Source organism: Myotis myotis, unplaced genomic scaffold (genome assembly GCF_014108235.1).
Source record: "Myotis myotis isolate mMyoMyo1 unplaced genomic scaffold, mMyoMyo1.p scaffold_m19_p_3, whole genome shotgun sequence".
NCBI classification, from domain to species: Eukaryota; Metazoa; Chordata; class Mammalia; order Chiroptera; family Vespertilionidae; genus Myotis; species Myotis myotis.
In genome coordinates, this window is record NW_023416335.1 from 163,140,849 (window position 1) to 163,164,196 (window position 23,348).

General features: G+C 43.9%; 1 protein-coding gene and 1 pseudogene across 1 annotated transcript; both read right to left on the reverse strand.

Moving 5' to 3' along the window:
• Positions 1 to 584: 584 nt before the first annotated feature.
• On the reverse strand, positions 585 to 3,634 carry LOC118649481 (annotated as a pseudogene).
• Positions 3,635 to 4,090: 456 nt separating this feature from the next.
• TMPRSS12 (transmembrane serine protease 12) lies at positions 4,091 to 19,819 on the reverse strand. Its single transcript, XM_036296576.1, has 2 exons — positions 19,316 to 19,819; positions 4,091 to 5,514 (listed from the first exon to the last, which is right to left on the reverse strand). Exons 1-2 carry the CDS (start codon positions 19,546 to 19,548, stop codon positions 5,013 to 5,015), a joined length of 735 nt encoding a protein of 244 aa, XP_036152469.1. The 5' UTR covers positions 19,549 to 19,819; the 3' UTR covers positions 4,091 to 5,012.
• Positions 19,820 to 23,348: the final 3,529 nt, after the last annotated feature.

Consider the following 23,348-nt stretch of genomic DNA (forward strand, 5'->3'; position numbering starts at 1 on the left):
CCACACACACTTGAGCAATCTTTGTTTTTCAACCCTCTCAAGGCCCATGAAACCACAGAAATCAATATTCAATGTTATCAATTTGGTAAAGACCCTCAAAATGAACGCCAACTTTGGTTATCTAAATTTCCTATCTTAACACTCAGTCCTTGACCTATGTATTTTCTGTTTTTAATAGTTTTCAGTGGGAGGTTGGTATGTGCATGTAACCTACCATGTTGCTGCAGAAACAACTTAATCCTCAGAACAATGTTCTGATAGGTATTAATACTCTCATCTTATAGATCATGAAAATGTGTGACACTGTGAGAGATTTTATAAAATAGTAGAAACAAACGAGTTTTGAGGCAGGCTGACCTGGGCGTGAATTTTGACTCCTTTCTTAGTTCACTGTGTAACTTTGGGCAATTTATTATATTAACCTTTTTTTTTTTTAGAGTTTTGTGTGTTTTATTTAACCAATTCAGGCCATAATATTTGTAACTTAAATCCCTTGTATATATTATATGCATGTACCCCAGAGGAAATAGGAAGTAATACCTGACAGGAAATGTTTCTCCATGGCTTCTTTATTAAATCCTTAGTTATTTTCTCCTTTTTATATTAGAATTGTACCTAAAGAGATCACTGGCAAGAAGCTCTTCTTTTGCATGTTGATTTTGCACCTCCATTTCCTGCCTCAAGGCCCCTTTTAATTCCATATTCTTTCGATCATGTTGAGATATTAAATCTGATCCTCCAATGGTCTGTGGAAGTTTTCTTTCAGAATTTCTTGAAATTTTTTAGTCAACCAGGAAATGTGATCTTTCAGAATTTCTTGAAATTTTTTAGTCAACCATAATCATCCTTTTCACTGGGTGCATTTCTGGAGGCAGAGTTACTAATCACCAGTGATCTAAATGTACTCAGCAGCACCTTCTTTGGAAGCATCACACCATCGTCCTGAAGCCTGTCATTGTTAGATGATTCTTTAGTTGACCTAGTAATCCTTTCTTGAGATCACATTTCTGCCTAATTTCATTTTCTTGAGATATCTTGTCACTTTCTGGTATTGTTTCATCATTAAAAGAGCCCTTTGTTTCTGTATCTAATCTTGGCCCTTTTGTAATATTGACATCTTTCTCTTGTTTTTGAACTTTCACTTCAGTTTCTAGCTCTGGTTTTGTGTTCTTGAACAATTGTTCCAATACTTCATTTTTTATGGCTAAATTGTCAATTTTCCTTTTTTTCCTGATCTTTGTTTTTCTGTAGAAAGAGACTATTTGGCAGAATTGTTCACAGTGGATTTTTAATCTATATCTATAGATGTTATCTGCCCCCCCCGCCCCCCGCCCCAGTCTCCTTCTGAGATAGCTGCTGCTCCTTTTTTTTCCTTCTTCTTCTTCTTCATATTGAGGGTGTAGCAAGTTGCGTTTATTCTAGATGAGAATGAAACATTTTCATTCTTGCTGATTTAGGTGAAGAAATTTCTCGATTTCCTTCATCCTTTTCCCTTTTCTTGGTGGATAGTGGAAGTAGTTTCTGATGGAGTTGATCAGTGGCTGCTGGGAAGCCCTATCTCTCCCTCTATTTGCACCTAGGAGCGTGGTTGGTGAAAGCTGTATTATTATCAGAGCTTATTTTGGAGGTTCCATTAGAGTAGATGTTTCCTGTGAAGATAGTCTGGATTTTTGTTCCATTCTGAAGATTTTTATTTCTTTTGACCTTTCACTCAAATCTACTCGTTTGTTTGCTCTCTGTGTCGGCTACATATGTTATGTTGACTGGGGCACTTGGCATGAGCTTCTCTTAGACTGACAAGCCTTGGAAAAGGCTCGGGACTGGAGTCATCATTCTGAATCCTACACTGGGCTGGCCCTGAGGATCACGGTAATTCTCTATAGTCATGAAAATAATTGCCAATCCAATTTCTGCTTCAGGAATAGGTCTAAGACCTTGCCTTTGCATGGATTCAATGGATCCATTTTTTCTGAGAGTCAGAAATTAAGGTCTAGGTGCCGGGGTCCGACCCCAGCAGGTCCAGGGGTCCCCAAAGGCGTGGATGGAGTCGGCGAAGAAGGAATGACATGGGGACAGCGTTCAGTTGATCAGCAGCCTAGCCAGGATCTCCAGCCAGGATCTCCAGCCAAGTTCTGGTCTGGATCTCCAGGGAAGTTCTGGTTAGGATCTCCAGCCAGGTTCTGTGTCCATGTTCTCTTGCTAGGTTCTCCAGCCAGGTTCTGTAGCCAAGTTCCCTCGCTAGGTTCTCCAGCCAGGTTCTGTCCAGGTTCTCCAGCTGGGTTCAGTCACCAGGTTCTAGTCAGGTTCTCTTGCCATTTTCTGTAGTCAGGTTCAGTCCAGGATCTTTTGCCATGTTCTCTCGCTAGGTTCTGTGTCTAGGTTCTGAGGCCAGTTTCTGTCCAGGATCTTTTGCCATGTTCTCTCGCTAGGTTCTGTCTCTAGGTTCTGAGGCCAGTCTCTGTCCAGGAACTTTTGCCATGTTCTCTCCAGCGAAGTTCTTCTGTCTCTAGAGAATGTTCTGTGTAGGTTCTGTGCCTAGGTTCCGTCTCTCCTGGTTCTGTATTCTAAGTTCTGTGTTCTAAGTTCTGTGTTCTTAGTTCTGTCTTGCTGTCTTATTACATCTGTATTTATACCAGTTGATTCAATCCTATCAATCTCTATTACAAAGGTTAGGGCGTTTCTTATCTTCATTCCAGGGAGTAAAGATTATGTAGCTTAAGCACGATTGTTCGTAGTTAAAGTGATTAATTACCCGCCTGGCACTTAGTTAAGAGGTTTTATTCCCTCCCTAACTTCAGGGGAAAATCCCTACCTGGGGAAACAACCTTTCTCAGAGACCTTGGTTAAAACACATAGTGCCAAGAAGGTGAGCAAACATATTAAGAACAGTATGCCATATATGCCAGGTCCCTTGAAACAGCAAGTATGGACCGGCTCCCGGCATCTAGGAATTTGTTATTCTACATCAACAACAAAATGTTCAGGAGCTGAAAATAAACTATCATCGCCTTCATTTTCTTCTGTTATCAACTTAGCATCTCCTCCTCCCAAAACAACTGCTGAACTTATGCTGCTTGGTACTCAGAAATACAAACGTTTTCCCTTTGAAGATGTTTTCTTTCCTGTCGTCCTGGCAGATCAATATTTTTACTTCTAATAGCTGGTTCATCATCAATAGGTGGGTAAAAACTTTCAATTCATGGCTGCTGCTTCTTAGACAGAAGTACTTTCAAAAATTCAGTAAATTGCTCTGGCCTTACAATTGGATATCCACAAATGAGTGCACGTATTGTTTTAATGATCACTTTGACTGATATCATAACAAGGTGCGTGGCGTGCACTCCTACTGTAGGAGTGTGTTGCAGTGTGTCTTGATTTAAAGCAGTTTCCCCAGAGACATCTAAACCAGAAGAGTATGCAATCAAAGACTCACACTCCACTCTCAATTTACTTTCAAACACTCCAAAGTAACTCTATCCTGTCTTCAAAGTTTGGGAAAGGCCATTCTACATTTTTTCCTCATTAACAAAGGTACCATACTTACAATTACCTTTATTGTTAATATAAGAATTTCATCTGTTTGACTAAGGTTGGTTACAGAAAAGATGGCAATTAACACAGCATGATTCCAACTGATTGATCATTTTCTTTCTTTTTTTTTTAATCCTCTCCCAATTTTCTCCATTTTCAGAGAGAGTGTAATGGCTGCTTCCCCCACGCGCCCCACTGTGGGCAGGGAGCCAACCACAACCCAGGCATGCATGTGCCCTTGACCAGGAATCTAACCCCTGACCCTTCTGTGCACTGGCCTACTCTCTAACCACTGAGAACCACTGGCCAGGGCTGATTGATCCTTCCCCTTCCTACACTGTACTACACACCCGTCAAAACTCTGTATGGTTCTTGGCTGGGCCGCAGGGGCGAAGTCAGTGGCAGGGGGGTTGGGGGGGGGGGTGCAAGAGGGAGGAGGAAGTTTCCACATGGGTCTGCCCTCAGTGTCAGGGCGACCTGCAGCCGTGCAATTACAGCTAACAGACGTGCGGGCTGCAGTGCCTGGGGACCGCGGGTGCCTAGACGTATGAGCTCCCCATAGTAACCTCTTTAAACCTCAGTTTATTCATACATATTACAGTATTGCTCATTGTACTGTTAGGGATGTTAAATGAGAAACTCATTAAAATGCTTGCCCTGCATAAATGGCAGTTGCTCCTATAATTATTCTCATTGTTAAAGATTTAATAATTGCCAGTGGCCATTAAGCTAGTACAGACTTAGGTCTGTGATTCTAAAGCCAATGCCTTCCCCCTATACCATGTTGCTTTTCTTCTCTTTCTTAGAAAGAATTAACAGAGGAAGAAATAGTAATTCACACATCTTCCATACAATTATCTCTAGTCTATCCTATCTAAATAATCCACAAATATTACAATGTCTAGGTTCCGTAAGGAATAGAATCAAAGGCTCAGTGCTTGATCTCATATATGGCTAACTGGACTTTCATTACCTCAAGAGCAGTTTGCACTGAATGTAGTACTTAAGCATTCAGGCTTTAGAATAAAAAAGACCTGGATTTGAGTCTCAGCTTCTCAACCTCTAAGATCCACAATTCCTGATCTGTTAAAAGGGAATAATAACATTAACTCCCTTATAGGAATTTTTGGAGGATAAGATAAAAATAATATATTTAGAGCAGGGCCCGAAACATGGTTAATGCTCCCAAATGGTAGCTGTTGTTATTACCAACGTGAGATACTGTTTTCTACATTTAAATTTTTTTTCCATTAGTTCAGCCAATCAACAATTAGTGCCCCTTTGTGCAATAAAGAAAATTCACAATCAGCTTGTTTGATACTAACAGAGCATTACATTTAAAAGGACACCACGTTGATTCCTTACGGCCAGAAGCTTATTAAAGACAAGCCATTCTGTCACGTAGCTGGCTCTATCACCTATGCGTCTCATCAAGGACAGAAACACTTAGATCGCCATCCTCTCTGAGGGTGTCCAGAGGTTCAGGTATCTTGGCATGTATAACCAGAGAAAGTCTTTATTTCTGCTCTGGAAGATAATTTCTCTCTCCCACAAGGAAGAAAAAAAAATACAGACAAGAAAGACGACATTTCCCTTTCACTGGTTTGTAAAGACTCATAACACAGAGAGATAAAGAAATATATAAAAGGGTTCACCCTCTCCAATAACCAGAAAAAAACAACAACTGCATCAATAAAGTTCAGACTATAATTACCTTCTTCTGTTGTTCTTCCCCAGCCACCTATGAAACACTCTGTCTTTTCATCCAGCTTTTGGAAAACATCAAAAGGTAGACAAATAGGCTGAATGTAGTTATTATACCTCACTGCTTTTTTTAGACGAAAAAGCGCAATGTCATTTACGTAAGTTTCCAAATGGAAGTTTGGATGGACGATGATTGCTTTAACCTTTATAATCTTGCCGTGTGGACGTCTCCCGTCTATATTGTTAGTTCCAAGCACAGCTCTCCATACTACAGGATCTCTGAAAGAAAGTAAATGTTCTTGTTATAAACACGTTTATTTGAGTAAATATTCTTAATCTCCCACTAGTTTTTTTCTCATGTTAATAACAAAATTTTATCCCACTTTTATGTGACATAAAGTCACATCAAATAAAAACCTAAATATTAATATGTAGGAAAAGAGAAAAAGATCTTTGGAACGGAAAGTCCAAAAACAGATTCAGAGAATTTTTTTTAAATATATTTTTTATTGCTTTCAGAGAGGAAGGGAGAGATAGAAACATCAACGATGAGAGGGAATCATTGATTGGCTGCCTCCTACACACCCTCCACTGGGGATCGAGCCTGCAACCTAGGCATGTGCCCCTGACCGGAATTGAACCTAGGACCCTTCAGTCTGTAGGCTGACACTCTATTCACTGAGCCAAATCAGCTAGGATTCAGAGAATTTATATGACTAAGGCAGCAGCACTTCTTACCAGTGGACAGAGCATGAATTAGTAAATGATATTGGGGAAACTAGCTAATTAACTAGTTTGAAAAGTGAATTAATTCTCTGGAAAACACAAAACTATAAAATAAACTCAAAATGTATTAAATAGATTTAGACACAAATATTTTAAATAAAACTTCCTATCTTTTAGAGATACATAAAGTGGTATGTCTGAGATTTGCTCCAAAATAATTGGAGGGGGAGTTGATGAGGATAAAGATGAAACAAACAAAAAAGATAAAACAAGAGGAGAACCAAGATGGCGGCATAGGTAAACACCGGAGAATGCACAACCTTGCACAACCACTTCAAAAATACAACTAAAAGACGGAACAGACATCACCCAGAACCACAGGAAAGCTGGCTGAGGGGAAATTCTTCAACTAGAAGGAAAGAGAACAGCATACCAAGACTCAGAGGAGGCGCAGTGTGGAAAATACAAAGGTGCAGAGGTGCGCGCGGAGTGGGCTGGTGGCTGAGGGCGCGGTTGTCGTTTTCAATCGGGAGGGAGGCTCAGGCCCTGAGCTCCAGTTCTGGGTGAGTATCTAGGAACCCAGACTCAAACAGGAGAAGTGGGACTGTCTGGCATCGGTCGGAACTCGAGGGAAGCTTTCTCTCCGAGGTTTGCAGCAGTTGCTGGGACTCTGAGAGGCAGAGCCTCTGGAGACGGGACCGAGAGCAGCCATAACTGCTCGTTCCGCCCGCCCTGTGTATCCCCTGGGACCCGCCCCACCCAAGCCCTGCACAGAGGCATTTGCCAGATAGCCTCAGGCAAAGGCTAGATTAGCACCTCCTCAGAGGACAGAAGTTTTCCCACTGCAGACACAGCTGACTCTCACAGCCAGTTGGCCTGGAGGTCAAATACCCCAGTATTAACTACAACAATCAAGGCTTAACTACAACAAGACTGCGCACAAAGACCACTAGGGGGTGCACCAAGAAAGCATAACAAAATGCGGAGACAAAGAAACAGGACAAAATTGTCAATGGAAGATATAGAGTTCAGAACCACACTTTTAAGGTCTCTCAAGAACTGTCTAGAAGCCGCTGATAAACTTAATGAGATCTACAAGAAATCTAATGAGACCCTCGATGTTATGATAAAGAACCAACTAGAAATTAAGCATACACTGACTGAAATAAAGAATACTATACAGACTCCCAACAGCAGACCAGAGGAGCGCAAGAATCAAGCCAAAGATTTGAAATGCGAAGAAGCAAAAAACACCCAACCGGAAAAGCAAAATGAAAAAAGAACCCGAAAATACGAAGATATGTAAGGAGCCTCTGGGACAGCTTCAAGCATACCAACATCAGAATTATAGGGGTGCCAGAAGATGAGAGAGAGCAAGATATTGAAAACCTATTTGAAGAAATAATGACAGAAAACTTCCCCCACCTGGTGAAAGAAATAGACTTACAGGTCCAAGAAGCGCAGAGAACCCCAAACAAAAGGAATCCAAGGAGGACCACACCAAGACACATCATAATTAAAATGCCAAGAGCAAAAGACAAAGAGAAAATCTTAAAAGCAGCAAGAGAAAGAAACTCAGTTACCTACAAGGGAATACCCATACGACTGTCAGCTGATTTCTCAACAGAAACTTTGCAGGCCAGAAGGGAGTGGCAAGAAATATTCAAAGTGATGAATGCCAAGAACCTACAACCAAGATTACTTTATCCAGCAAAGCTGTCATTCAGAACTGAAGGTCAGATAAAGAGCTTCACAGATAAGGAAAAGCTAAAGGAGTTCATCACAACCAAACCAGTATTATATGAAATGCTGAAAGGTATCCTTTAAGAAGAGGAAGAAGAAGAAAAAGGTAAAGATACAAATTATGAACAACAAATATGCATCTATCAACAAGTGAATCTAAGAATCAAGTGAATAAATAATCTGATGAACAGAATGAACTGTTGATTATAATACAATCAGGGACATAGAAAGGGAATGGACTGACTATTCTTGGGTGGGGGAAGGGGTGTGGGAGATGCGGGAAGAGACTGGACAAAAATCGTGCACCTATGGATGAGGACAGTGGGTGGGGAGTGAGGGCGGAGGGTGGGGTGGGAACTGGAAGGAGGGGAGTTATGGGGGGAAAAAAAGAGGAACTAATGTAATAATCTGAACAATAAAGATTTAATAAAAAAAAAAAAAGATGAAACAAGATCCGGCATGAATTGATAACGAAGCTGGGCTATTAGTATCTGGAAGTTCACTAAACTATTCCCTCTACTTGTGTAAATTCTTGAAATTTTTAGGAAACATTTAGATATTAAATTAGTGTGAGAATTATAAAAATTAAGTCAGAAAGAACATATAGGCGAATACATAATACAGTACTGACATGAGGAAGGACTTTATAAAGCACGACACTAAATATAAAAACAATGTACCTTGCCCTATCTGGTTTGGCTCAGTGGATAGAGCATCGGCCTAGAGACTGAAGAGTCCCAGGTTCGATTCCGGTCAAGGGCATGTACCTTGGTTGCAGGCACATCCCCAGTGTGGGGGTGTGCAGGAGGCAGCTGATTGATGCTTCTCTCTCATCGATGTTTCTAACTCTCTATCCCTCTCCCTTCCTCTCTGTAAAAAATCAATAAAATAAAAAAAAAAAAAAACAATGTACCTTGACAGTCTTTGAAAAACATACCAAAAAGCAAGCAAGACCCCAAACCAACCAAATGATGTTCTGTAGGACAAAAGTCAACAATTAAAATCCAAGCATTTTACAGTTGTTATACTTGTCATTGGATTGGGAAAGAAAGACTTTTACTTTTTACATGGTTGTTTACAAATGCTGAAATTCCTTTTTACTATTTAAATGGGAAAAGTGTATGTATGTGTGTGTGTGTGTGTGTGCGCGCGCATCCTATATAATAAAAGGCTAATATGCACATTGAACAGTGGAACACTTGGTCGCTATGATGTGCACTGACCACCAGGGGGAAGACGCTCAATGCAGGAGCTGCCTCCTGGTGGTCAGTGCGGTAGCCAGAAGCTGGGCTCACGGCTAGCGAGCGCAGCAGTGGTGGTGGGAGCCTCTCCCACCTCCATGGTAGCGCTAAGGATGTCCAACTGCCGGCTTAGGCCCGCTCCTCGTGGGGAGCTGGCCTAAGCTGTAAGTCGGACATCCCCGGAGGGCTCCTGGACTGTGAGAGGGTGCAGGCCGGGCTGAAAGGCCCCCCGAGTGCATGAATTTTGTGCACCAAGCCTCTAGTTTGATGATAATGCTCAGTACAGAGAGGAGTCGGAGGAATAACGGTTCTCCTATTCATTGTGGAAAGTAAAAATAGATGAGTACTTTGGTAACATATTCCAGTAGCCTATAAAACTTGCATGGTATTGCCCTGGCTGTGTGGCTTAATTGGTTGAGCATTGTCCCATGCACCCTGAGGTTGCTGGTTGAATTCTGGGTTGTGGACTCAATCCCCAGTAGGGGGTGTGCAGAAGGCAGCCAATCTCTCTCTTCCTCTCCTCTCTAAAATCAATAAAAAAAAATTTTAAAAAACCTCTTAGGTATAACCATTTCTAAAAATAAATAAATAAATGGTTGAATTGTATTTGACTCTGCAATTGTATTTTCTAGAATATATCTCAGGGAAATAGGAGATATTTAGCGCTCTCAAAAGTAGGCTAGGCAAACTCTAAAAAGTTTGTGAAAATATTTAAAGTCCTAGTTCTGTTCTGTTTTGTTTTTTAATCACTACTTTAAGCTAATTTGAAATAATGATGTTTCTTTTCTTTTCCAAACTTAATGTATGTTATTTACTTCAATTTTTTTTTTAAATATATTTTATTGATTTTTTACAGAGAGGAAGGGAGAGAGATAGAGAGTTAGAAACATCGATGAGGGAGAAACATCGATCAGCTGCCTCCTGCACATCTCCCACTGGGAATGTGCCAGCAACCCAGGTACATGCCCTTGACCGGAATCGAACCTGGGACCTTTCAGTCCGCAGGCCGACGCTCTATCCACAGAGCCAAACCGGTTTCGGCTATTTACTTCAATTTATTCAGACCATAAAATTAAAAAGCAAGTTGTATACACTGAAAATTATAAAATATTGCTGAAAGAAATGAAAGAGTACATACATAAATGGAAAGACATCCCATGTTCATGGATTGGAAGACTTACTACTGTTAGGATGACAGTACTAATCAAGATGATCTGTAGATTCAAAGGAATCCCTATAAAAATCCCAATGATGTTTTTTGTAGAAGTAGAAAAACCTATCCTAAAATTCATATGGAAAATATTAAGGGACCTCCAAATAGCCAAAATAATCTTGAAAAAGAAAAATGAAGTTGGAGAACACACAGTTCCTGATTTCAAAACTTACTTCAAAGCTATAGTGAGCTAAACAGTGTGGTGCCAGAAGGAGAGGTATATACACCAATGGGAAAGAATAGAGAGCCCAGAAATATACCCTTGCATGTGTGGGCAACTGGTTTTCAACAAGTGTTTCAAGACAATTCAGGAGGAATGGACAGGCTTTTCAACAAATTGTGCTAACAAGATTAGATACCTACATGCAAAAGAATGAAGTTGGACCCTACCCTACACCATATGCAAAAATTAACTAAAAATAGATAATGGCCAATATATGAATAAAATTATTAAAACTCTTAGAATAAAACCTTCATAATGTTGGATTTGGTAATGATTTCTAGGCTATGACACAAAAAGCACAGGAACAAATGAAAAAATAGATAAACTGAACTTCATCAAAATTAAAAAATGATAAATAAAACAAATGAACAAATAAAACAGAAACAGACTCACCAATACAGGAAACAAAGTGCTGATTAGCAGCATGGGGAGAGGTTGGGGGGTGTAGGTGAAATAGGGTGAAGGGGATTAAGAGGTACAAACTTCCAGTTATAAAATAAATAAGTCATGGGGATATAATGTACAAGATAAAGAAGATAGTCGATAATATTGTAATAACTTCATTTGGTGACAGATGGTAACTAGACTTACTGTGCAGATCATTTCTTAATGTATATAAATATGAAATCACTATGATATACACCTAAAACTAATAGAATATTGTGTATCAATTATACATCAATTTTTTAAAATTTTAAAACTTTTGTGCATCAAAGGACACTACCAAGAGAGTGAAAAGACAATCACAGAAGAAAATATCTGTAAAACATATATTTGATAAGGGATTAATAGCCAGAATATATAAAACACTCCTACAGCCTAACCAAAAAAAGACCCCCCAAACAGCCCAACTAAAAAATGAGCAAAGGACTTGAAAAGACATTTCAAAGACTTGGAAAGATGTTTAGCGTCACTAATGATTAGAGAAATGCAAAGCAAAACCACAATGAGCCACCACATTCATTAGGGCAATTATAGTGGTGTGTATGAAAGTTGTGCAAGAGATGAGCTAAGGAAAAGGAGACTGATGTTCTGGATATACTTCTAATCAGCATGGGTACTGGGGGACAGAAGAAATAAATTTAAGAGCTACTGCACAGAGAGAGTCAGCATACTCTCTGGATAGTGGAGCTGTTGGTAACGCTGTTATCTGAAAAATAGAGAAGAAAGATTTAAAAACTAACTTTTTGCAACTAATGAACAAACAAGAAACACAAATAAAAACTCATAGACACAGACCACACCATGGTGGTTACCAAAGGGAAGGAGGCTGGGGGAACAGGAAATGGTAAAGGGGGTCAAATATGTGGTGACAGAAGAATATTTGACTTTGGGTGGTGGGCACAAAATACAACATATAGATGATGTGTCATAGAATTGTACACTTGAAACTTATATACTTTTATTAGCCAATATCACCCTGACAAATTTAATTAACAAAAATTTTAATTACAACTTAAAATTTTTCATTTTTAGACTTGTTGAGAATGCAACTCCAATATATATGTGTAGTCTCAGCTGGAGAGACTTAGGAGTTACCAGTACATGGTGATTCCAAAAACAGGAGTAGATTGAGACATCTCTGGGAAAGAGTACAGATGATTAGGTCAGAGGATAGAAAATACTGCCATTTAAAAGATGACAGACTCCATCAAGGAAGCAGAGAAAAGGAAAAATGGTTGAGTAGAAAATGAGAAAAAAGATAGTTATAAGCGCAGATTTTATAGAGATCAAAAAGGATAGGATAGGGACTGAGGTCATTAGATTTGACATGGAGATGGATTTTTTAATGCTGTTTTTTGACCACAGAAATCATATTGCATTTGGGATTTTATGAGTCAATGCAGACGAAGCAAAAGGGAATCTCTCTTTCAAGGAGTCTAACAATGAAGGGAAAACCAGAAACTGGTAGGGTGTTTGTTTATTTACAAGTAACTAGAGGCCTGGTGCATGAAATTCGTGCACTGGGGGGGGGGGGGTCCCTCAGCCTGGCCTGCATCCTCTCACAGTCCAGAAGCCCTCAGGGGATGTCCGACTGATGGGGAGTGGGCCTAAGCCATCAGTCGGACATCCTTAGCACTGCAGCGGCTAAGGGCTCTGGCTGAGCAGTGCTCCCCCCAGGGGAGCACACAGACCACCAGGGAGCAGCTCCTGCGTTGAGCGTCCGCCCTCTGGTGGTCAGTATGTATCATAGCGACCAGACATTCCACCATTCAGTTGATTTGCATATTACCCTTTTATTATATAGGATAATGAAGTGTTTGAAAGCTGTAGGGAAGAAACAAGAAGAAGAAGTTGAAAAATACTAAAGAGACAATGAGATATAATGAAACAGTATAGTTTTTGAGACCTGGGTTTAAATGGGTGGGCTGCCACTTAATAGCTATGTGATCTTGGGCAAGTAACCAAATCTCTCTGATCTCTGGATTCCTCAATTGTAAAGTGGAGATAATAATAACTATCTCAGAAAGTTAGTGGGAGGGCTTTTTAAATACAGAATTATATGTAACATCCTTAGACAGCACCTAATCTCAAAGCTGGTCTTTGGTAAGTGGTGGTTATAAGAAGGAACAAGGAATAATTGATGGTGCAGGCTTTAGGAAGTGAGGGGGAACAGGAATAGAAGGTGGCAGAGTTAGTCCTCTCAGACAGGAGGAAACTCCTGGAAAGTAGATGATGCCTTCGTAATGACTACTTTCTTAGAACCTAGCCCAGTCTCTCATATATAACATATGTTCAGTAAATGTTAGTTGAGTAAAGGGGTTGCAAACATCAATAAGATGGAGTCTTTGGAACTGTTAAGTGGAATATGAACATTATCTTCAGATGCGTGGAAGGGGAATTGGGTTTGATATACTAATATATGGCTTCAGAAGGCAGAATGAAAACCAAGACACTTAGTTCAACATAAGGAAAAGCTTTCTAAGAATGAAAGCTGTAGGAAATTGAAATGAGAGTCTCCCACAGGAGCAGTTCATCATCACAGAGACTGGTTCAGGCAGAGATCCATATGACGTAATTATGGTTATGTGTGCAGGTTTTCATTCTGACAAACCTGGATTTGATTCCTGATTTTGTTGCTTCCCAGCTGTGGAACCATGAGCAAGGTACTTATGAATGCCCAGGTCTCAGGGTCTCCCTACAGCAAAGAGTGGGTGCAAAGATTAGTGGCCATTATGTATGAAAGAATGCCTGGCTCAGTACATTGAAGCGATAATTATTTCAGACTAGAGAACCCTTAGTGTAAGAAGGATTCATAATACAGGACAGAGTTCAAAATGGCTATTTGAACTCTAAGGTTCTCTGACAATATAACAAAACTGTATCGTTTGACCAAGGTCACACATCTAGTAGGTTTTGGAACCTTAAAGCCACTGCACCACTGTGCCAGGGGAAGACTATGATACAGGTATCCCCACTCCAAACTCATTGTGCGCCCCACCACGTCAGAGGAACAGATCAGTAAAGGCACATTGTAGAACTCAGTAGGCGTTAAGAGCTTTTCCAAGAATTTTCAAACCATACAAGCAGGCCTTTCCTCCCTTTGCATTAAGCCAGTGGTTCTCAACCTTGGCTGCACATTAGAATCACCTGGGAATCTTTTTAAAATCCTGATTTCTGGGCCTCAACCTCCAGAAATTCTGTTTCTTTGTTATGGGGTGGAGCCACACATTAGTAACAAAGAAACAGAATTTCCGGAGGATGAGGCCCAGAAATCAGGATTTAAAAAAGATTCCCAGGTGATTCTAATGTGCAGCCAAGGTTGAGAGCCACTGGCTTAAGGTTTGAAAGCTGCAGAAAAGCAGTTTTTAGAGACAGCATGTTAGAAAACAATTGTAAAACACCCACACTGGAAAGAGCAGAATTGACTTCTAACTCTAAAACTTTTTCTCCATCTCTTTCTGTACAATTGGTTACACCGTTGTATCTTTCCATGTTTATAATCTCTGTTACTCAAAGGCCAATTGATAGAACTAAAATCCATGTTTTAAAAATATAGTGTACACATTAAAACCTATCCAACCAGGCCAGTTCCCTCAATTGAATTTTGAAGTTATTAGTTCATTTTAAAGACTTTTCATGTCCTAGGTAGTTTGGTTCAGTGGCTAGAGGGTCAGACCAAAGGGTCCCAGGTTCGATTCTGGTCAAGGGCACATACCTTGGTTGCAGACTCCTCCCGGGTCTGGGCCCTGGTCAAGGCTCGTGCAGGAGGCAACCAATCAATGTGTTTCTCTCACATTGATGTTTCTCTCTGTCTTTCCCTCTCTTCCACTCTCCCTAAAAGCCAATGGAAAAATATCCTCGGGTGAGGATTAACAAACAAACAAAAAAGACTTCTCATTCTTCTCTAAGATTCTCTTAAAAATTAAAGACTAGCCTGGCTGGTTTGGCTCAGTGGATGGAGCCTCCACCTGTGGACTGAAAGGTCCTGGGTTCGAGTCAAATCAATGGCACATGCCTGGGTTGCGGGCTTGACCCCCAGTAGGAGGCATGCAGGAGGCAGCCAACCAATGATTCTCTCTCATCATTGATGTTTCTCTCTCTCTCTCCCTCTCCCTTCCTCTCTGAAATCAATAAAAAAATTTTTTAAAAAAATTAAAGACTAGCCTGGCTGGTGTGGCTCAGTTGGTTGAGTGTTGTCCCATGCACCAAGAGGTCCCTAGTTCAATTCCAGTCAGGGCACATGCTTGGATTGCAGGCTCAACCCCCAATAGGGAGCGTGCAGGAGGCAGCTGATTGATGTTTCTCTCAATTCGATGTTTCTCTTTCTCTCCCTCTCCCTTCTTCTCTCACTAAAATCAATTTTTAAAAACCCACATATTTTTTAAAAACTAAAGACTAAAGGGAGACTGTAAGACAGGTACCATGGTTTTCCAAAGGATTTACCTTAGAGCTTTATATATATACTAGAGGCCCAGTGCACAAAAATTTGTGCACTCGGGGGGGCGGGAGGAGTCCCTCAGCCCGGCCTGTGCCCTCTCACAGTCTGGGACCCCTCAGGGGATGGCCACCTGCTGGCTTAGGCCCACTCCCCGGGGGATTGGGCCTAAGATGGCAATCAGACATCCCTCTGGCAGCCCGGCAGCCCTCGGGGGATGTCCACTTGCCAGCAGGGAGCAGGCCTAAACTGCAGTCGGACATCCTTAGCGCTGCTGAGGAGGCAGGAGAAGCTCCCACCACCACTGCTGTACTGGCAGCCATCAGCCTGGCTTATGGCTGAGCAGAGCTCCTCCCATGTGAGAGTGCCCTGACCACCAGAGGGCAGCTCCTGCATTGAGCGTCTGCCCCCTGGTGGTCAGTGTGTGTCATAGTGACCAGTCATTCCCACTCCTTCTGCTGTTAGGGTCAGTTTGCATATTACCCGTTTACTATATAGGATAGAGGCCTGGTGCATGGGTGGAAGCCAGCTGGCTTGCCCTGAAGGGTGTCCCGGATCAGGGTGAGAGTCCCACTTGGGTGCCTGGCCAGCCTGGATGAGGGGATGATGGCTGTTTGCAGCTGGTCACACCCTCTTCAGGGTGGGGGTCCCCACTGGGGTGCCTGGCCTGTCTGGCTGAGGGGCTGAGGGCTGTTTTTAGGCTGGTGGGCGACTGAAGCTCCCAGCCTCTCCTTTTTTCTTTTTTTATTCTGGGATTTATTTACCTTCTATAGCTGTCACCGGAGCTGAGAGCTGGCTCCAGCTCTGAGGCAGTTGCTGGCTGAAAGCAGGTACCTGGGATTTGTTTAGGTTCTATAATTGCAACATAGTTGCATCCGGAGCTTAGAGCTGGGCTGCGGCAGGCGGGGAACCTTGGCTTCCTCCGTCACTGGAGCAAGCAAGCCTCATGTTCGCTTCAGCTGCCTGGCTGCCGGCCGCCATCTTGGCTGGCAGTTAATTTGCATATCTTGCTGATTAGCCAATGGGAAGGGTAGCGAAGTTACGGTTAATTACCATGTTGCTCTATTATTAGATAGGATTCTAAACCTCACCCAAGACTATGTTTTTATTGATTTTAGAGAGAGGAGGGGGAAAAAGAGAGGGAGAGAAAGAAACATCAATGTGTGAGAGAACCATCAATTGGGTGCCTCCTGTATGTGCCCTGACTGGGGATCGAACCCAAAACCTAGGTACGTGCCCAGATCAGGAATGGAACCCAAAAGCCTTTGGTGTAGGACAGTGGTCGGCAAACTGGCCCTTGGGTGTGGCTCTTCCACAAAATACAACATGCGGGTGCGCACGTACAGTGCAATTGAAACTCCGTGGCCCATGCCACGGGGCCAAAGAGCCGCATGTGGCTCGCGAGCCGCGGTTTGCCGATCACTGCTGTAGGACGACGCTCCAACCGAGCCACCTGACCAGAGCTAACGCTTCATATTAAACTAGAGGCCCGGTGCATGAAATGCATGCATGGGTGCATTCCATAGGCCTGGCCGGTGATTGAAGCACAAGCGTCTGGCGTGGAAGGGCAAGTTTCAGCTGAACTCTGGGCCCTGGGCAGCACCTGGGCCCCCGGACCCTCGCACCCCCCCCTCCGCCTGAGTCACAGCGCCTGAGTCCCCATGCGGAGATGCAGTGAGCACAGCTGGACACCGCGGGCCGGGGCGCAGTGTGGGCCTCTGGGCCGCCCAGCGGCACTGCATGGAAGCCGGGAGGGCAGTACACTCTCTCCCAGCCGGCCTCACAGACCGGCTCCTGCATGAACCCACAGGAAGCACGACCAGCCCCTTTGATCCCGGCAGCTGCGGCCTGGCTCAGCCAGAAGAGGCCGTGCGGGTGCAGGGTGGGCTCCTTGTAGGCACCTGGAACCTCAGCGTGGGGGCTTCCCTGGCACATGCCCTGGCGTCCTGGGGGAGGGTAGCAGGGGGAGTGAGAGTGAGCTCGGCGAACACCCCACATTCTCACTGCACTTCTGTCCTCGTCACCCCCACCTGCCAGGTAGCTGGCAAGAGGTCACAGCCCCCGGCCTGGGCACCGCGGGAGGTTGGTCACTGCCACCCACCCCCAGTTCCCCATCCCAGCCCAGGGCCTGGCCTTGATCGGGACATCAGGGGCTGCTGACTGCTGGTCACCATTTGCGGGGCGATCGGTGGGGCGATCAGGCCCCTGCTCACTCGCACCCGCCTTGGCCTGGCACTGCCCACTCACCTACTCCACCATCCCACCATGATCTCACTCTCATTGGGGCCCTTCAGGGCCAGCAGCGCCTTCACTGCCACCCCCTGGTGGTCAGCGCACATCATAGCAAGTGGTCAAACTCCTGGCCAACCAATTTGCATATTTAGGCTTTTATTATATAGGACTAGAGGCCTGGTGCATGAAAATCATGCATGGGTGGGATCCCTAGGCCTGGCCAGCAATCAGGGCTGATCAGGGTCAGGCTGATCAGTGTCAGGCCGGAGAAGAGGCGATGGTTGCTGGGCCAGGCGTGGAAGGAACAGACGCTGGACACCACCATCATTGGCACTCTGCCACTGCACAGTTCCCTGCATCCCCCCTCTCCTTCCCTTGCCACAGCACCACTACCGTGGTGGGCAGGTGGCGGGCCGATCAGGACCTGCTGGCCAGGGTGAGGGATAGGGCACAGGAGGTTGGCCGCCAGACGCGAGGACAGAGCCAGCCCTTGGCCCCTCTGAAAGGGGCCACGTGCGCTGCTACTCATCCCCGGTTCCCCATCCCAGCCCGGGGCCTGGCCCCAATTGGGTGATTGGAGCCTGCCGGCCGGGGGTGGAAGTAGGGGAGGGGCCGCAGGAGGTTGGCTGTGGGAGTGCACTGACCACCAGGGGGCAGCTCCTGCATTGAGCATCTGCCCGCTGGTGGTCAGTTGCATGTCATAGCAACTGCTTATATATAGGCTTTTATATATATACTAGAGGCCCTATGCACGAAATTCGTGCAAGGGGCTTGGCCCTCACAGCCACAGTGGCTTGCCTCTGCCCTCACAGCCCTGGCTTCGTCCAGAAGAACATCCAGAAGGTCATTCAGCTGTCTAGTCTAATTAGCATATTATGCTTTTATTATTATAGATAGATGGTTCTATTCCAGGGGTGGGCAAACTTTTTGACTCGAGGGCCACAATGGGTTCTTAAACTGGACCGGAGGGCCGGAACAAAAGCATGGATGGTTTGTGTGAACTAATATAAATTCAAAGTAAACATCATTACATAAAAGGGTACGGTCTTTTTTTTTTTTTTAGTTTTATTCATTTCAAACGGGCCGGATCCGGCCCACGGGCCGTAGTTTGCCCACGGCTGTTCTATTCTCACTGTGGTAAATCCTATTTCTCTAAGATTGACATAATCCATAGATTCAATAAACATATATTATGTCTCCTATAAAGTAGGCCAAGTTCTATATTAGTACCAGGAATATAAATAAAACATGTAGTCCTTGCTTTCAAATAACTCCTGACCTAAAGGTGAGAAAGACAAATACATGATTACAATATAATAATTTTAAAAGCTAAAAGAAAGTTTCATTAATTAAAGCAAGGTCCAACCAACTCCAACCCACAGGCCAAATCTGGCCTGTCTCCTACTTTCACACAGCTAATAAACAAAGAATGTTTTTTGCACTTGTAAATGATTGGGAAAAAAGTAATATTTTGTTCAAATTTCAGTGTTCATAAATATCTCTTGGATCACAGCACACACATTCAATGATGTATTGTCTATGACCACTTTGGTTCTATAGTTGCATAGTTTAATAGTTGTGACAGACACCATATGGTCTGCAAAGCCTAAAATATGTACCGAAAATGTCTCTACAGAAAATGTTTGTTGACCTCTGACTTACAGGATTCATTTCAAAAGACATTCAGTGTGGTACATATAAGGCATAATAGGCCCTTGCAAACATACAGCTTAAGTGAACAGGACTGAAGTCAAACGTTCCTCCGCGGCTTTGAGATAGCCCTAAGAGAATCAGATAGGAAGGAGTGTGTTAGGAATACGTACCGAGTGTCCCTAGTGCAGTGGGCCGCGGTGAGGACCCAGCTATTCGTCACTAAGCTTCCCCCACAGATATGAGCCATGATTTTTCCGGAGCGAATCTGCAGGCTCACTATCCAGGGCCACGCGCCAATCTGGGCGGCCGTGCCCCCGACGATCCGAGACCCTGTCAGCACGTTCACGAGCGGAGCTGTTCCACAACCTGCAAATAAAAACGATACATCACTTAGACCCAACATCTCATAACAGGCATTACCTCCTCATCTTAGCACACTGATGCAGGCTTTGAAACTCCTACTTTAACAACTGGTCAAGCGAGCTGGATGCCATATTCTGAGGGAGGAAAAAAAGGAGAGTTAAGGTAATCAGGTCTTATTTATAAGGAGAATGACATGAAATCAACACAATCCATCAATGTTTAAAGCTCTGTTGCCCAAAAGCATAAAAATGAGATGTTTTTCTGGCCAGGTGTTATGTTCTTTCCCCGGGGGAACTGGTGGAGCCAAGGGCCACAAGTTCCAATACTTGCCACTTTTATTTTTAATTGTCCTGATCTGTAGCCTGAAAAGGTCGGAATTCCCATGAGTCCTTCCTCTGTGAAACGGGAATGACGAGCCCCTCAGAGAGAGGACCTGCACATGCGCCCTTTTTGCTTTTATTGCTGCTCTTGTCGAGGTGACGGCCCGACAGCTCGGTCCGCCCGTCTTTGGTGAACGGCACCCGGGACGACGGGAAAGGGGGCCCCGAACCAGCGCTGTGGGCGCGGGGAGAGGAGGGGACGTCCGGGGGGAGGGAGGGAGGGACACATACTGCCCTTGGCGTCCGGCCTGTCCCCGGAGGGGCGCCCGCCCCCGTGCGAGAGCGAGGGGCGCCCCGGGAGGAGGAGGGCGCCCCCCAGCAGCAGCAGCGCGGCGCCCAGCGGCCCCGGCCGCATCGTGGGACTCCGGCCGGCAAGATGGCGCAGGCCGCCCACCCGCCGGCCACGCGGCGGGGCGGGTGGGGCGGGGCCAAGGCCGCCAAGGAGTGGCTGGCGGTGCCCGGTGGGTCCGCCTCGCCGAGGTGTCCTAGTGTGTGTGCACTTATTGGACAGACGCACTGAAGAGTCCCGCCCTCGGCCGGGCTCGGGGCTCCTGATTGGATGAGGCTTTCCCGGGCCAGGCCCACACACCTGCCCGGGACAGCGGGCCTGGGTGGTGGGAGGGGAGGTGCCGCCAGGGGGCTGCTCAGCAAAGGCGGCCAAGCTGGGAACCGGGAGGTAAAGGCATTGGGGGGACGCAAGTTCTGTGATACAGGTCGATCTCATAATTAATCGTCTTGCAGTAGTTTGCCTTGAGCTGATCTCAGGGCGAGCTGATACAATCACATGCAAGGACCTGCAAAGTTGAGGACGCAGCCTGACTGCAGGTAACGGCACGCCGCCTCCACTTCAGTCCCTAGCCTGAAAGATGCCTGATCCCGGCCCTGTCAGAATCCCTGAGACGCCCCCTTGCCGCTGCAAACTGTGGGGAGAGGGTGCAGAGAAGTGCCTCCAGTTAATGGATGCATTGAACAGGTAACCTTACACTCGGTGCTGTACAGGGAAATGGTATCATTTCCTGGGAAGTGTGGTAAGCCCTGTCCGTCCGACCCAGAGAATTTGGTAACTTGGCTAAGCACCCAGCCCAAGCCCGACACCAATCAGACACCAGGGAGTGGTGTGGGCTGTGGCCCTCTGGGAAGGCGCCCTGCAGGAGGGGTATGTTAGCTGGGCCTAGATTGAGGGGGAATGTCAAGAAGAGGAAGGAGATGTAGTGAAGACAGGCTAGGCTAAGGCACAGCATAAGCAAAGGCATGGAATTTTGAAAATTAATAAAGGAAACCTCAGCCAAAACTGGAGTCTGGAGGGCCTGTAGGGGGGAACGCTCACACCCTATCACTCATCATTGGTTGCCCCGAACTGGAAGAGATATGCCTTGATTTCCAGCAGGGAGATGTTTTCTACTCTAGTACCCCAACAAAAGGAAGATTTTCTCCTTCCCCAGCAATGGCAACCACTCAGAGATTGTCACAACGCAGCCAATGAGAAGTCAGTAGAGTTTGAACTCCCAGTTTTCTCCAATGGACTCTTTGTTTATAACAGTTTCTCCCAACTTCCCCTTTCCTCCACAAGAGAAAGTTCCTCTCCTTGGTTCTCCAGGCTTGACTGGTTTTGTCATCGCTCACATGCCTTGAGTTGCAATTCTCTGCTATTCCTCAATAAACCCATTTTTGCTGGTAGAATAGCTTTTATTTTTTTAAGGCCAATAATGTGTACCCATGCATTTCTCCAGAGAAATAGAACCAGTAGGACCTGTAGAGGAGATTTATTATGGGAATTGGCTCACACCATTGTAGAGGCTGGGAAGTCGCACAGCATGCCATCTGCAAGATGGAGAACTAGGAAAACCAGTGGTATAGTTCAGTCCCAATCCAAAAGCTGGAGAACCAGGAGCTCTGATGTCTGAGGACAAGAGAGATGGATGTCTCAACTCAAGAAGAAAGGGAGAATTTGCCTCTTCTCCACCATTTTCTTTTATTTGGACACTCAATTGATTGGATTGTATGACAACCACCCACATTGGTGAGGGCACATCTTCCTTACTCAGTCTACTAATTCAAATGCTAATTTCTTCCAGAAATGAACTAACAGACACAACCAGAAATATTATTTTACCAGTTATCTGGACATCCCTTAGCCAAGTCAAGTTGACACATAAAATTAACCATCAATGTGAATATTGTTTCTCGGCCTGTTGGCTAAAATCAAGTATGATGCAATGTGTGTATGTATAATTTATTATTTTTATTTCAGTTGACATGCAATATTAGATTACTGTTAAGGGCACAATATAGTGATTAGACATTTAGATAGATTATAAAGTTATCACCCTGATAAGTCTAGTATCCATCTGACACCCTATGTAGTTAATATATTGTTAACTATCTTCCCTGTCCTGTACTTGACACTCCCAGGACTGTTTTTATAACTGGCAATTTGTACTCTTAATCCTTTTCACATTTTTTACTAGTCCCCTAAACACCCCTCCCATATGGCAACCATCAGTTTTCCTCTGTATCTATGCGATTGTTTCTGTTTTGTTTATTTATTTTGTTTTTTAGATTTCATATATAAATGAAATCACATGGTATTGGTCTTTCTCTGACTTATTTCACTTAGCATAATACCCTCTAGGTCCTGCTGTGTTGTTACAAATCGTAAGATTTCATTCTTTTTATGGCTGAATAGTATTCCATTGTATATCTGTACCACATCTCCTTTACGTATTTATGGATGGACACTTAGGCTGCTTCCTGTCTTGGCTACTATAAATAATGAACATAGTGCATATAATTTTTGAATTAGTGTTTTGAATTTCTTTGGATAAATACCCAGAAGTATTTATATGGTAGTTCTTTATTTAATTTTTTGAGGACCCTCTATGCTGTTTTCCATAATGACTGCACATTTATATATTTTGAATATTAACTGCTTATTGGACGCCTCATTGGCAAAGGTCTTCTCCCATTCAATAGGTAGTCTTTTCATTTTGTTGATGGCCCTTCACTAGGCAAAAACTTTTAAATTTGATGTACTGCCATTTGCTTACTTTTTTCCTTTGTTTCCCTTGCCTGAGCAGACATATACAAAAAGATATTGCTGAGAGCGATGTCACAGAGTTTATAGCCTGTGTTTTCTTCTAGTTTTATGGGTTCGGGTCTTCCATGTAAGTCATTAATTCATTTTGAGTTTATTTTTTTTCTTTTTGAATTTATTTTTGTATATGGTGTAAGAAAGTGGTTTAGTTTCATTTGTTTCGCATGTATCCGTACAGTTTTCCCAACACCATTTATTGAAGAGACTGTCTTTACTCCATTGTATATTCCTCTCTAGTTTGTGAGTTTATTTCTGGGCTCTCTGTTCTGTTCCATTGGCCTATGTGTCTTATTTTAGTAATCAAAACAGCCAGTACCATGCTGTTTTGATTACTATAGCCTTATATTTTGATAGCAGGTAGCATGA